The sequence below is a fragment of the Etheostoma spectabile genome, chromosome 20 (genome assembly GCF_008692095.1).
Source record: "Etheostoma spectabile isolate EspeVRDwgs_2016 chromosome 20, UIUC_Espe_1.0, whole genome shotgun sequence".
Taxonomy (NCBI): Eukaryota; Metazoa; Chordata; class Actinopteri; order Perciformes; family Percidae; genus Etheostoma; species Etheostoma spectabile.
The window spans coordinates 22,026,929-22,042,111 of NC_045752.1; the positions used below are offsets into that span (position 1 = coordinate 22,026,929).

Here is a 15,183-nt window from a genome sequence, read left to right on the forward strand (position 1 = left end):
GGAGCGAGCTGGAAAATCTAACTTTCCCTGAACCCCGTGGGGAGGAGGGCCACGACATCATGGCTCTCAACAAAACTCAGCAAAGATTGTTCTTGCTCAGGCTTTAATTTGTGGATATTTTGCAGCATTGCTACAGCGGGCCGAATGGCTTTGCTTGCATCTTTCTCACCCACCATTACGGAACTACAACTCAAACTAGCGCCCAACCTCTACGTTATCATTCTCAGCCCGTCCCTCGCTGATTGGACCAGTAAAACTTTGACAGGAGAAAACCCAAGAATACACCGCAATCCAGGACAGTGTACTTAAGGGAAATGAAAATTGATCTGAAGTAGGAGGGCAGAGCCAGGCTACGCCTGCGGTGGGATACAGGAACTTTGAGCTTTGTGTCAATATTAAAAAAATAGCATTAAAAAAATGTGAGATAGATGGAGAATGACAGATGTGAACCAGGGACGTTGCAGTTCGGAGTCGGCACCTTCGCCCCAACCAAAGCGGTTATTCACAATAACTTTTCACAGAAAAAAAATTACATTCACACTTTGCATAATTTCGCCATGTGTCACAATCACCTATTCCATTAACATGTAAACACTACCTGTCTAGTACCTGTAAAGTACTGTTCACAGCACGCTTCACGCTGAGTTGAATGAAGACATATTCTGGATGGTTCTTCCTGATATTGAATCGTATCTGCTTAAATTAAAATATGGAAGCAATCCAAGGTCCAGGTGAGCTAACAGTCTAAGACACTAACATTACAACTGCAGGGTCTCCAGTTCCATTTCGGACTGCAACATTTTGTCAAATATTAATTATTTCCTGGCACTCTATTATCAACTATCTAATAAAGGTGTGTGTGTGTGTGTGTGTGTGTGTGTGTGTGTGTGTGTGTGTGTGTGTGTGTGTGTGTGTGTGTGTGTGTGTGTGTGTGTGTGTGTGTGTGTGTGTGTGTGTGTGTTCGTTCTTACTGAGGCTCTTCCAGTTGGCCTGGATCTCTGGAGTTAGGCTGGTTACTTCCCTCTGGAACTGTTGTTTGGCTTCATTAACCAGTTCACTGTACTGGGAGACAACCTTAGCTTCTGACTCTGCAGACTGCACCTACAGACACGAACACACACAATGTTTAGTGGCCCAAAGAACTCACAATAACAATATTATCACGATAGCTTTAGAACATCAGAAAAAGTCAAATAAATCAGTCAAATTCTTTAACTTTGGGCAGCAACTGTGCTAATGTGAAGAATGTCCTTTGCTGAATAAACAGCCCAGATCTACTGATACTAGAATGAGTAAATGTCATGTTATCTTATTGGGCTTGGCCCGGGATTAGAACTTTTGTTTTGAACTCCCTAATCCAAAGAAACATTTCGGCGAGGGACAAACTGGCATGGCTGTTTTCAAAGGTCCCCTGTCCTCTCACCTTAAGATAGCTGAATGAAAATTGGTTCTATAGGCACCCTCTCCCCTTTACAGACATGCCCACTATATGATAATCATATGCAGTTTGGGGTTTTTCTTATGCAGTACAAATTACTAATACTGGGGTACCCAAACAGTGTTGGCGTTGCATAAATTGGGTCTGACTGGAAACCTGAGCTCTTGTGGATTCAATGAGCCTATTTCTATTTATTTTTGATGAGGTTAGTCCCACATTTTGTTTTTTAACCTGGATCCTATTTTCTGTTTTCATGTCAAAGTGACTGATGGGAAAAACCAACGAAAAGCAAGGTTGCTGTAGTCAGCAGAGGTGAAACAAGCACGTTTGTAAAAGGTAAATACAAGATGGATAATCGCCCTATTAACTTACATTGCAGCTTGTTTCACCGCTGTCGACTGCAGCGATCACGCTTAAAACTGGACCAATGTCAAAGATTGGTGTTCTTGTCAGTCACTTAGTCACAAAAACATAGGTTAAAAATGATGGTTATTACCCTTTAACTTCACCTTTCAGGGTGAATTGTAATAGTTTTGGAGATCCTGAGACTTTTCTTCATGTTAACCGTACAGACATGAGACTGGTATCGGTCTGAACATCTATCCCCCAGCAAGAAAGCAAATTAGCATATTTCCCAAAATGTAGAATTATCCCTTTAAAGTCTTTTCCTAGGTTGTACATAATGTACAAAAAAATGTCCTTACCTTAGTGACCACTTTGTCCAAGTCCACCACCATGTTATGGAGATTCTCCTCTGCTGCTAAAACCAGCGGGCGAACAGCGCTCACCTTAAGCCCTTTAGACTTGTCAATCACTGACTTGAGACCGTTCAAGGCTTCACTACAGGGAGAGACAGACGGGAGAGACGGGGTGAGGAGGAAAACCGCTGCAAGATCTGAAAATGAGTCAGGCTGATTTTGGAATAGAGGCTTAGCAACCCTTCCCTGGGTGTATACATGCTCACATGACTGATCAATAGCAATATACTCGAGCTACGTATATACTTCACTCTGGTTTCAGAGTATCAAACATGGTGGAAATGTAACAATTAACACACTTGTGTGCACAGCTGGCCTATGAGTGGGCTTTATGTATATTTATATTGGCGTTTACATGGCAAATAGAGGTACTGAATCACACTAATGTAAAACATCATTTAAAATCTGATACCGTCATAAAGCAGTCCTTTGCAACACTGTCACAGTGGTTTAATACACCCAGAGATATTAGAGGAGAGCACCCACATTATGTGCTGTCAACAGTAAATCTTCGATGGCCGAATATTTCATGCTATGGTTTATTGTAATAACCCTAAGACCAAAAATGGTCAGGGTTTGGCAAGCGTTTTATAGTGGTGGCGTCCTGCCTCGTCTGAAATGAAGAGCCCCTCCACTAACAGCAAAAGAAATTATTGTTAGTTACTTTGATGAAATATAATGTCAGGTTTATCAAGCTTCTGGGAGAATAAGCAGTAATGCTATTTCAGAACCACGACCACATATCTAAAGACGGAGAAGATTAGTTAAATCCTACAACTATAAGACAAAATGTGTAATGATCAGGGTGTGTGTGTGTGTGTGTGTGTGTGTGTGTGTGTGTGTGTGTGTATGAGCGATAATGTTCTTACTTGGCATTCAACAGAGCAGTTTCAGCATCAGTCACGGCGCAAGTTCTATCAGCTATTGTAGCTTCTAGCTCCTTCCACTGGGCCGACTTCTCCTGCGGTGGGACCTGCATTTCATAACAACTGTAATCACTCTACTGCTAAACAATTATGTTAGCCTTTAGAAGTGTCACAGCACAGGGACTACTGATCAAATGTTTTGTAGTTAGGTCTAGGGGATTTAATTACCACTAACCGCTGTAGCACCGCTACTGACCAACTCTGCTTCTTACTGATGCAATACAAGTTGGATAAAGTGCTGAGGCGGTGTCCGCATAGGGTGCTGATGTAGGCTACCAGATAACTCCAATCATTACAAAACTTCAAACTTTTGAAATGAAACAAAAAAAAAGATAAACTACAGCTAACTTGAGTGTCCACTGTACACGGTCCCTGTGCTGTGGAGGGGTACTGCGGGAGTACGGGGTCCCATGGTACGAGCCATCCAAAACCAACATTAGAGCTGTGCCCACATACTTTTCAGTGTGTGTTAGCCTCTGCCAGGGTTGTCCCTCGTCACAGATTCCGTTTATGACTTTTATGGACAGGATCTTAAGGTGCACCCGGGCAGAGGAGAGTGTCCGCAGTGGGAAACTCAGAATTGTCTCCCTGCTCTTTGCAGATAATGTGGTTCTCCTGGCTCCATCAGACCGTAACCTCCAGCATGTAATTGAGCAGTTTGCAGTCTAATTTGAAGCAGTCGTGATGAGAGTCAGCACCTCCAAGCCTGATGCCATAGAGCTGTGCCGGAAAACGTAGGATTGCTCCCTCTGGGTGGGAGAGTGAGTTACTGCCCCGACAAAAGGTTCCAAGTATCTCAGGGTCTTGTTCGCGAGCGAGGGTAAAATGGAGTGCAAGATGGGACAAGTGGATTGGTGCGGCATCTGCAGTGATGCGGGTTTTGCACCGGACCGTTGTGGTCAGAAGGAGCTTAGCTGGAAGGCCAAGCTGTCAATCTACCAGTCGATCTATGTTTCAACCTGCACCTATTAGAGAAGCTAAGACCTCCGGAAGGAAGCGTGAGGTGGTCCGGGCATCTGATGCCTCCAGTTAGAGGTTTTCTGGGGACGTCCAGCTGGTAGGGGATCCTGGGGTAGGCCCAGAACATGCTGGAGGGATGATATCTCATCTGGCCTAGAAACCTGGTCTGTTGACACGGCTTTTCCCGGATAAGCGGAAGAAAATAGATAGATCAAGGTTTCCCCCAGAGAAGTTGTGTCTTTGTGTTGTTGTTTTGTTTTTATTTTAGACAAGAAGCCAGTCACAGACAGAAAGCAGCATGTAGAGCCCAATAGTTTTCGTGATAACAATATCATGGAAACGCGAAATTGCAAATTTAAAAAAAGCTATAAGACAGATTCCATAGGACCCTACATTAAGTCAGAGCTAAAAGCTAACTGCAGATCTTAAAATACATTGTATTGCAGGCCTGGTGGCCTACCAGGCTTGCAATACAATGGGGGAAACCCTGGAAAATTATCAAGCCCCTGTGTTATGATGAACCTTTAGATCGTCATCTCTGCCATCATGATAAAGACGGAAGTGAACTGTCCCAGCCCTGATTATTATGCAAATGGAGGATTTTGAGTCCCAGCTCAGTACAGTGCCCCAACAACTGGCTCTAACACTAAAACTCACCAATTCACAGAAATCTAATTGCATCTTTCACACCTACACCCGTCTGTTTGTAATCACACCACAGCCTTGTGGTCAGTAGAAGTGTGTTCTGTACCTCTGCTTCCATGGCCTCCTTCAGTTTGTGTGTGTGCCGTGCGATAGCCTGCAGGGCTGCCTCCTGAGCTCCAATGGCCTGCAGTGTAGCTTTAGCCGCGCTGGCCAGTGAGTTTTCAAGACTGGCTGATACAGCTGCAAGACAGTCCGACAAACAGACAGACAGAGAAACATCAGCGGTTGACAGAGAGTGTAGAGTACAATGGAGAGTAGAGACAATATAAAGAAAATAGAGCTAGACATTGCTAAAGGTATTAAACTCCACCAGTTGGATTTTTTGTAACGTCACAGGCAGTTTGTTCCGCATTATTTGCCAATAAAGAATTGTGAGTGATATTGAGTGAGTGTCAATGTGAGCATGCACATGTGGGGGTGGGGCGCAATGGGTCAAAGTGCCCTTTTTTAGCTGTATTTTTGTTCATTTTTTGGGGGGACTACGGCCCGTTTAAGAAGAATATTTAGCATTAATAGTTAGATAGTTAACAAGTCTCCTCCAGGATAAAAACAGCCAGCAGGCAAAAGTTGTGGCACTGGAAGCTAACATTGAAGTAGTGAAATTTTGCGATAACCGCACGAGCTACACTTGTTTTAATAGGGCACACACTTAGAGTCATCATGTGAGAGCCTTATAGCATCACCGTTTCAGTCTCTAATACACAAGAGATAACAGCAGCAGTTCTCTGTAGGTTAACAGGAGTGAGTGAGTGAGTGAGTGTGAGTGTGTGTGTGTGTGTGAGAGAGAGATAGGCCCAGGCGACAGCATCCTTTTTTTATAATATTCAGTCAGAGTTTGGAGAATTAGGCTATAACATCCTTCTCAGCAGGTGAGTTATTATCAGCAAAATCTATTAAAGTTCTAGGCTATACAGTGAAGTGAAATGTTATCTTTCAGTAGTTTGTCACAATATTTCTGGATTAATGTTAGCCTACTGCTACATTAATGTTTATCTTGCATCAACTGTATGCCAGAGACATGTTTCAAATCTACGTTGGGCCTGTAGTAGGTTCTGGTAGGATGTTTTTTGTTAAATTATATTATAATTAAAGAAGTCAATACATTTCAGTGTTTTATATTGGGATATATATTAATATATTGAATTGTGACTGCTCTCTTGCCAGTCAGTCCTACACTACATCAGGTTAGTCACATTACATCCTTTCCTTGCTGTGTCATCACATTTTGCATCTTGCCATGCTAACATGTAACACTTGTTTAGTCTAATTTCCTCCTGATATTATTTATTATTTATTATTATTATTATATCTTTTTCATGTCTATAGTTCCAAGTAGCATGTGAGTCCGGGCAGAGGTTTGCTCCTATGGTTGGGCTTCAGCCGGGCCACTAATGGCGTTTTTCCATTACATGGCACATCCTCAACTCGACTTTTTTGGTTTTCCAAAAGTCCCTGGTACCTGCTAACAGGTACTTTTTTTAGTACCACCGCAGGCGAGTTGAGCAGGTACCATTAATGCAAAAACGTCATATATATGTATGTTCACATCAGCAACTCTGTGAGTAGAGCAAACCACAAAGTCCAACGTGCTTCATTTTTTACACTCAAAACCTTTAAAGTATATTGTTCTCATCCATATACGTAGATCCTTTTCTCTAACTCTTACCACAGCCGTCACTATTCATCCCTATCCCTCCCTCTACTAACGTCCCCTCTCCAGTTTCTTTTCTGAATCTGGTGCCTTGCTTTGTTTAGCTCTTTGTGTGCAGCAGCCATGTCTCCTGGTAGTGTCTCCCTCTGCCTTGGCTGTAACCAGTGAGCTGAACATTACAGGTCAGTCATAGTGAGCCACTTCTTAGCAGTGTCAGCAAGCTTTGACTCTGTCGCCTCCATAACTCAGGAATCCCACAGATTGTAGATCTCCCTGTTCTGATTGTTCAAAAAAATAAATAAAACTTGAACCCAGATTTTATGCACATTGTGTTCTTCATACTATGACATATTTCTCCTTTATCTCCTTGCTTACAGTTTTGGGATACATCATAATATGTTAAACAGTAACATCTGTATCTTCGCCTATACTGTAGCTAAACACAGTAGGGCTGTTGGAAGGAATTCCTGGAAGTCAAATATAATTTGAGTAGTAAAAATAAATAAATCCTATTTGAATGCTGAAATATTCAAATATTATTTGAATATTTAAAAAGTAACTAATGAAATTCATTTTCTAGAGGAAGATGATCAGCTCTAATACACAGCCCTAATGCTGTGTTGGGTACCATGTGCCCCTTTTAACTTTGAGCACCTGCCCCTGCAGAGGTCTCTGCACGTGCGTGTGTGTGTGTGTGTGTGTGTGTGAACCTACATGCCAGGGCGTCCTGTTCCTCCAGGTCTTGCTGAGCCAGTCTAGCTGTCACCTCTTCTACTGGTCTCTCTTTCAGTGGTTCTGTTGGCGCAGGGGACTCTGTGTCAGGGTGAACTACTGCAGTCACTGGGGTATCCTCGTGGCCGTGGCACTCTTTGCACTCCTCCTCTGGGGGGGGAAACACAAAGACACAATGTAACCTTACTTTCAATAGATACCTTATAGCAATAGCAGTAAAGTGATGCAGACAAACAGTTCAACCGTCTCCTTCATAGTGGTATTTATTCTGTTATTTTGTGTACAGTGTACCTCGTGGAAGCTTTGCGTTTGGTTTGGGTTTAGTGAGCATTTTTTGATTTATAGCTAATGATATAAAACATATAAGGTTATATAAGTCTTATTTTGAAAGTGCTTTAAATCCTGACCTACAAATTTAGAATCTTTATTTTCTTGACTATACAAGTACGCTGCAAGTAACAATTGCAACAATTGTAAAAAGCAACAATTATTATTCCTCATATTTGATCAATCTTTTTTTTCTCCCATTTAAATCAAAGTCAATCTGCGACTTCCTCAAAAATCTTGTTCTGTCCACAACTCAAAGAGATTCAGTTTACTGTTGCAGAGGAGTGCAGAAACTAGAAAAAAATATTCACATTTAACAAGCTGGAATCAGATAATGTTTCATAAAAAAAAGACTAAAGACTAAAATCGATTAATCCCCAATCAAAGTAGTTGGCGATTAATTTAATAGCTGACAACGAATCAATTCATCTTTCTAATTTAATATAATGTAATTCAACAACACATCAACATTTATGTTTGGCCCGGAGCCCTCCATCCAGATTCATTTGGGGCCCTTCATAGGATAAACTGAATTATGGCACTTCTGATCTATACATTGATTTAAATGTCGAAAAAATACTGAATTTCTGCTTTAACTCTAACATATGAAGTGGTGGAGCGGTGCAGCTTGATGGTTACCTTTGGCTGCTGTTCCCTCTGTGTCACATGGAGCAGGGACTGACTGGACCTCACCCATGGCTGAGAGGATGTGAGTAGCCTCTGCTGAAGCCTCTGGGTTGGACACAGATACAGAAAGGCACAGAAAGTTTGTGTGTGTGGTGTGTATGTGTGTGTGTGTGTGTGTGTGTGTGTGTGTGTGTGTACACCCACAAGTGTACACCTTTCGTGCACTTTAAAAAATAAAAAAAAATAAAAATAAAAAATACAATGCTGGATTCTATGCACCAGCTGTACAAAGTGAAAGGAAATGTCTGAGTTTAGAGTAACATTATTTGGCTTTAGAATTAGGGCTGGGTACCGAATTCAATACTTTGTAGGCACCGACCAAATTGCCTCCTTAGTATCAAAAAATGCCTCGTCATTCAATACCCAATTTCAATACCAAAGGAGTAAATCTGATCAGAGTCAGTGAGCCAATCAGCATGGAGCATGCTTCTACCAAGATCTAATAATGTCAGTGATCGCTGAGTTCTCTTTAAACAGAGGACTCAAAAAATGTCTATCGTAAAATAAAACACGGCCAAAGAATACTAATAAAAACATACCTCTTTGTGGAATAGAACAAATGTTATGCCCACACATGATAGATAGTAAAAGTCACCAGAGAAATAAGGGAATTTATTCAGTGAATCACCTGGTTTCATCGCAAAACTATAATGATACAAAATATGATTAAAATGTAAAATAAAACCAGTATTTATCACAGAGCTAGATGTAGCGTTGCATTCCACCTAGGTCTAGAAACAGTGAATGACATTTTGCTTAAATGGCAAACAGTCAATTTAATCCATTAACTTCCTGTCATTTGTCTTATTAATTAAAAGGACTAAAGGGCAACATGCACCACTGTTGAAAGCTGTGATTTGGATGGTTATCCTATCAAAAATTACTTTAGGGATAACTACTGACAGACAGTGATTTGTTAGTCTTGCATTCCCAGACCTAACTCTACAGCGCTGTGTCAGCGATGGAGTATGGCCCAGCTACATGGCCTCTCTCATCTGGGAGAGGGAGGAAAAAACGCTCTGGCCAATCACACCTGTCCAAGATGTTGCTAGGCCGCGGTAGAGGAAATAGCGACGTGGATGTCAGGCTGTAGTGTAGCAATGTACATCCGCTGAGCCAGACTACTGATTTTTCAACCATCTGGTGAAAACTTGGAAGACCCAATTCTCTGACGTGTGAAATGTTCTGCCAGCCTCATGTTTTTAAATGATATTTATAGTCTGTACCGGACTCTCCCGGTTATTTATTAAAATAATATCTGTTTTTTTAATTGGGGTTTAATTTTCTCAAACATAAGATACATTATTGTTTATCAAATTGTCAGACATAACAGGTAAATGCATAGATTTCTGTCAAATAAGTTAACGGACTCATTCTTTCCTGTACGCGGACCGATCATACTTACTTCCATGCATAGTCCCTCGCCAATACCTTCCCCCCCATCTTCCTATTCTTAGTTGTATTATCCTTAGTTGTACTAGTTGTCCTGTCCTCAGTTGTTCTTTCCGTAGTTGTAATATTCTCAGTTGTTGTCACTCTAAAGTGTAGTGAAAGGCCGAGGAGCACAGCTAAAGAACAACAGAAGAAAGCTTACCCTGAGAGATCTCTGTGGGTGCATTAAAACAACAGAGTGTACAGAAAACACTTATACTTCAGTAACATTTAAGTTTGCTTTTCTTTTAAAATGATACGATAGAAAAGAACCTGAACCCTATGTCAGCCACTGCTCGTGGAAGAGAAACTTAACATCCAGATTAAAACATTTTGCAAATATCAAGTCTCGAGTCACTGTCTATCTTTATATTGATGCAAAACTAGGGTATGCAAATTTGGACAACTATTCATCAACAGCATGCAAAGTTACCGGTTAAAAGCATGCTTTACCAAAAAAAGGGTGCGACCAAATCATGTGCAACTAGTGGAAAAGTTAGTCTGGACCCTGCCATCCAACACATAGTTTAGGGCTGGGTACAGAATTCAATACTTTTTGGCACCTACCGAATTGCTTCTAAAGTATCAAGTATTAAAAAATGTCTCGTCATTCAATACCAAATTTCAGTCTCTAAGGAGTAAATCTCATCAGCGTCAGTGAGCCAATCAGCACGCAGCATAATTCTACCTAGATCTAATGTCTGTGATTGGCTGTCTAACGTTACACATCATAGAGATACGCAGAAAAACTCTACGTTACACCGAGACGGGCTGAAAGATAAACAAAAAAAGATAATGCCCTAATGTGTAATATTGTAAATTTCTTTTTTTTTGTGTAAAATTGGTAGCCTGACGTTGTCAGATCTTAGTCAGATTATGAGTCTGATACTGCTCCATTGGGCTGTGATCACGGGGCGTGTTCCAACCGAACCAGGAAAGAAAACGCCTCTGCGCTCAATTGGACAGACCTACAACCAATCAGAGCAACGGAGACCATCGGGGCCAGCTGATAAATTAAGAACCCTGTAGGAAGGACGGCAAAAACTTTCCGATTGACAAATGCCTCGATTGCGGTTCTCTGTTCCTCTTTTAAAAATGAATGTGCTATCAATGTCTTCTACAACAGACGCAATGAATGGAATCTACACATCTCAGTTCTCCAGCGGCAGCCGTCTCAGCGCTCTTTGGTGACGTGGTTGATTACTGTTGATCATCTGTCCATCACTGTATAAAGCCCGCCCTGACAATTTGATTGCTCCAAACCGCTCTGGTTCAAGCATAGTCCAGACCAAACTTCCCGACCTCAAATGTTGTGGGCGGGGCTAAGTTCGGCTGGCATACAGGTTATAAAACTGGCACTGAACAAAGTACCGTTCAGGACCCGGTATCAAAAGTCACAGTATTGGCATCAGAATTGAATATTTATGAACAATACGCAGCCCTAGCAATCAACAGTGGCTCACTGCAGCAAGGTGGCAGACTGAAAGGAGGGACAAAATCCATAATGTCTGAGTCCTAACCCAAACAGAGACTTACCTTCTATGCTCTGTGTAGGGATGGGACTCTCTGCCGCCTCCTTTGCCTTTTTCTCAGACTTTGCTTTGGATCCCTTCGCCGGTTTGTCCATCATAGAGGGAGGCTGGGCCATCTCCACCTAAACAGCAGGAACAGCAGTCACTTTAACTGAGAGGCCTGAGAGTCTCGAAATGTTTTTTGTTTAGAGCCACACGTCACAATCAGTTCTGTACAAAGCCAAATCTATTACCGATGGGCCCTTATTAAAAACTATTAAGCTAATGGACATACAGTGCAGATGTAAAGTATTCACTGAGAATCTTCACTTTTTCCACATTTAGTTTTGTTACATATACACAACATAATTTGATATTTATTGGCTGTACTGTGGAGCCCAGCTGTCTAAGGAGAGCAGCGCTGCAATACTAGCAGGCTGGGGTAGACACAACACAGTAGAGTACAGTAAAGAAACACAGTAGAGTACAGTGAAGAAACACAGTACAGTACTGTATTCTCAAAACAGTCTAATCTAATGAAGAACAACTTCCAGCTAGCCTTAGCACATTCCCCCAAAGTGGCGTCAACCCATCCTGACCTGTTTCTTGACGGGGAGGCTGTCGTCTTGAGAGGCGGGTCCTAAAGCCAGACCCAGCAGCCAGTCTGAGTATGGAACCTTGTTCTCCACGGCTGCTCTGAACTTGCGGTCCCATTTGGCGTACAGTACTGTACCTCCGATCCCTCCGCCTACTGTCAACAAGCCAGCCGCAACCACTTTAGCAGCACCACCACCACTGTGGGGTAAGAGGACAGCAAAGGATAGACATGAATCTGTTGTCAACATGAGGGGTGACAAAGTTTTGCTAATCATCTAGAGGCCTGAATGTAACGAGCAAGCCTGTGTGTGATGTGTGATGTGTGATGTGCGATATGTGTGTGTGTGTGTGTTTGTTACCTGGATTCTCCAGCTGTGTAGTGCCGGCAGTGTTGCAGATTGGTTAGAGGACTTCTCCCGCAGTTCTTCTAGAGAGCGGGCGGGAGAGAGAGAATGGCTATTAGACAGACAGCTCATGCAGCGCTTTTGCTTGATCTTCACAGCCTAAAACAAGCACGGGTCCAATGTTAACTATAATTCCATTACAAAAACATCTATAAAAAAAACATTTAACAAGAAAATATTACAACTTAAAGTAACTGCATGCTATCAGAAATGGCTTTGGTGTTGCTCAGCCGTTGAAATTCCTTAAAAAGTATAGTTTGACAGATTTCTGCATGTGAGAATGGCTGTAAAACAACTATTACATGGAACTCAAGCAGCGGCTAATATGTTCTCAGGTGGACAGCACTAGCACCACTAGTTTTCATTTCTTATTATTTGGAAAGCACATCACAGGAGGAGATGTTTCTCTCCATCTTTTCCTTGCATCTCTCTCTAACCTTTTAACTGGAACGTGCAAGGCAAAGAGAAAGGTAGTTATTGTTTCCTTTTACCATATTTTTTTGTTGTATTACATGTTCTGGTGCGGTTTCTGTTTTTGGGGTTTTGTTAAACAATAAATAAAGTCCTATTTTTATACATTTCAAACCCAGGTTTCAGCAAAAACAGGTTAACAGTGTATAAAGCCCACTCCCACAAATACATCCATCAAAACACTTGAAATACACACACCTAAAGGATTATTAAGAACACCATACTAAAACTGTGTTTGACCCCTTCTTGCCTTCACAGCTGCCTTATTTCTACGTGGCATTGATTCAACAAGGTGCTGAAAGCATTCTTCAGAAATGTTGGCCCATATTGATAGGATAGCATCTTGCAGTTGATGGAGATTTGTGGGATGCATTCAAGGGCACAAAGTCCCGTTCCACCACATCCCAAGATGCTCTGTTGGGTTGAGATCTGGGGACTGGGGGGGCCATTTTAGTACAGTGAACTCATTGTCCTGTTCAAGAAACCAATTTGAAATGATTCAAGCTTTGTACATGGTGCATATCCTGCTGGGAGTAGCCATCAGAGGATGGTACCTGGTGGCCAAAAGGGTGGACATGGTCAGAAACAATGCTAGGTAGGCCGTGGCATTTAAACGATGCCCAATTGGCACTAAGGGCCTAAAGTGTGCCAAGAAAACATCCCCCACACCATTACACCACACCACCACCAGCCTGCACAGTGGTAACAAGGCATGATGGATCCACGTTCTCATTTCTGTTCACTCCAAATTCTGACTCATCAGACCAGGCAACATTTTTCCAGTCTTCAACTGTCCAATTTTGGTGAGCTCTTGCAAATTGTAGCCTCTTTTTCCTATTTGTAGTGGAGATGAGTGGTACCGGTCGGTCTTCTGCTGGTTGTAGCCATCCGCCTCAAGTGTGCGTGTTGTGGCTTCACAAATGCTTTGCTGCATACCTCGGTTGTAAAGAGTGGTTATTATTATTCATTCAAAGTTGCTCTTCTATCAGCTTGAATCAGGCGGCCCATTCTCCTCTGACCTCTAGCATCAACAAGGCATTTCGCCACAGGACTGCCGCATACTGGATTTTTTCCCTTTTCAACACCATTCTTTGTAAACCTAGAAATGGTTGTGCGTGAAAATCCCAGTAACTGAGCAGATTGTGAAATACTCAGACCGGCTCGTCTGGCACCAACAACCATGGCACACTCAAAATTGCTTAAATCACCTTTCTTTCCCATTCTGACATTCAATTTGGAGTTCAGGAGATTGTCTTGACCAGGACCACACCCCTAAATGCATTGAAGCAACTGCCATGTGATTGGTTGATTAAATAGTTGCATTAATGAGAAAATAAACAGGTGTTCCTAATAATCCTTTAGGTGTGTGTACATGTATTAATTTCATAATACTTTGTTGTTATCAATATAAAATGGCAAGTTACCAAAATCACGAGAATTACAATATGTTAATAACATAGTGCGGTGAGTCAACATGTTTATCATATTACAGTCCTGGCTATTAAAAACATTTTCACTCTTTATTACATTTGTATAAGATACATAAAGTCTTTAAGGGTTAAACTTTAGCGACTGCAAATAAAGCGAAGCAATAACGTCATAACAAGACGACCGTATGCTTATCCAGGCTCTACCGGTTGAGGCCAGACCGAGCCGTATGATGTCATTTCTGGGTCAGAGAATGGGTGGGTACCGTCCGACCTCCGGGTCTATGTGACCAGGTTGGTTCAGTGTTACGAGCTATATGCCTCGACGCAAAGGTCGAAGGTTCGAATCCGACCTGTGACTATTTCTTGCATGTCTCCTCCCTCTCTCTCCCCGTTCTCACAACTGTCCTGTCAAAAAACTAAAAAAAGGTGAAAAAGCCCAAAAAATAATCTTAAAAAAATATATATATATATATATTTTATCTTTTTTTTTTTTTTAAAGATTCTCTGGTACCGATAACTCATTTCATTCTGGATCTTTCTCCAACATGAAGCTGACATTTGTGCACGAGGCTTTTAAAAAACAAACCAGAATGTAGCTAAATCACCTTCCCGACCTTAACTTGATTAACTAACATGTAGGCTATACAAGGACCAGACGGAGTTATTTTAATGTGTATTTAAATATTGCAATTCAGCAAACATTATGGTTGAAATGGCATGTGTCACTAACGTTAGACTAGAAGCTAACCGGCTAGCACTGACGTAATGCATTGTTTTCATTGCCTCTCTCTGACATCTTTACGTTCAATGAATAACCGTGTTGATTCTAAAACCTGCCGTTATGTTAATGTTAACAACCCAGCCGTGGTTACAATAAATTCCAGTATGGCACCTTGGGCCAGTCTGTGGGTCACAGTGAATGACAACATGGTAGCTCCATGGGTAACGTCAACGTTAGCTAGCTTGGGGCAGTAAAAGAAGGGTAGTTGCGAGTCTTACCCGGGCTGTGGCATTAGCTCCTCTCAGACAAGCCCTCAGCATGGTCCACAATCACTCTTTTTCTCAAATGTTAATTAACTTAACCTGCACAGGAGCAGTATATCTTTTCTCCGCAGTCCTCTCGTCCTACTTTTCGTTTTCTTCCGCCCCTTCTTC

General features: G+C 41.9%; 1 protein-coding gene and 1 long non-coding RNA gene across 4 annotated transcripts in view; one reads left to right on the plus strand and one right to left on the minus strand.

Annotated features, from left to right (window-relative positions):
• The window catches only part of immt (inner membrane protein, mitochondrial (mitofilin)), a gene marked incomplete at its 5' end in the record, with an annotated part of 35,563 nt that extends 20,380 nt beyond the window's left edge, over positions 1 to 15,183 (minus strand). Inside the window, 10 exon segments of one of the 3 annotated variants that reach the window (XM_032499915.1) lie at positions 972 to 1,101; positions 2,143 to 2,278; positions 3,066 to 3,169; positions 4,834 to 4,967; positions 7,153 to 7,320; positions 8,137 to 8,229; positions 11,152 to 11,269; positions 11,726 to 11,918; positions 12,083 to 12,150; positions 15,028 to 15,183. In XM_032499915.1, the coding sequence (XP_032355806.1) occupies positions 972 to 1,101; positions 2,143 to 2,278; positions 3,066 to 3,169; positions 4,834 to 4,967; positions 7,153 to 7,320; positions 8,137 to 8,229; positions 11,152 to 11,269; positions 11,726 to 11,918; positions 12,083 to 12,150; positions 15,028 to 15,069 (1,186 nt within the window). 3 annotated transcript variants of the gene reach the window in all.
• LOC116669861 (uncharacterized) overlaps positions 1,763 to 15,183 on the plus strand; it is a 17,800-nt gene continuing 4,379 nt past the window's right edge. The window contains exons 1-2 of the long non-coding RNA XR_004326886.1: positions 1,763 to 1,878; positions 6,699 to 6,701. This is a non-coding gene — a long non-coding RNA (uncharacterized LOC116669861). The remainder of the gene's footprint in view (positions 1,879 to 6,698; positions 6,702 to 15,183) is intronic.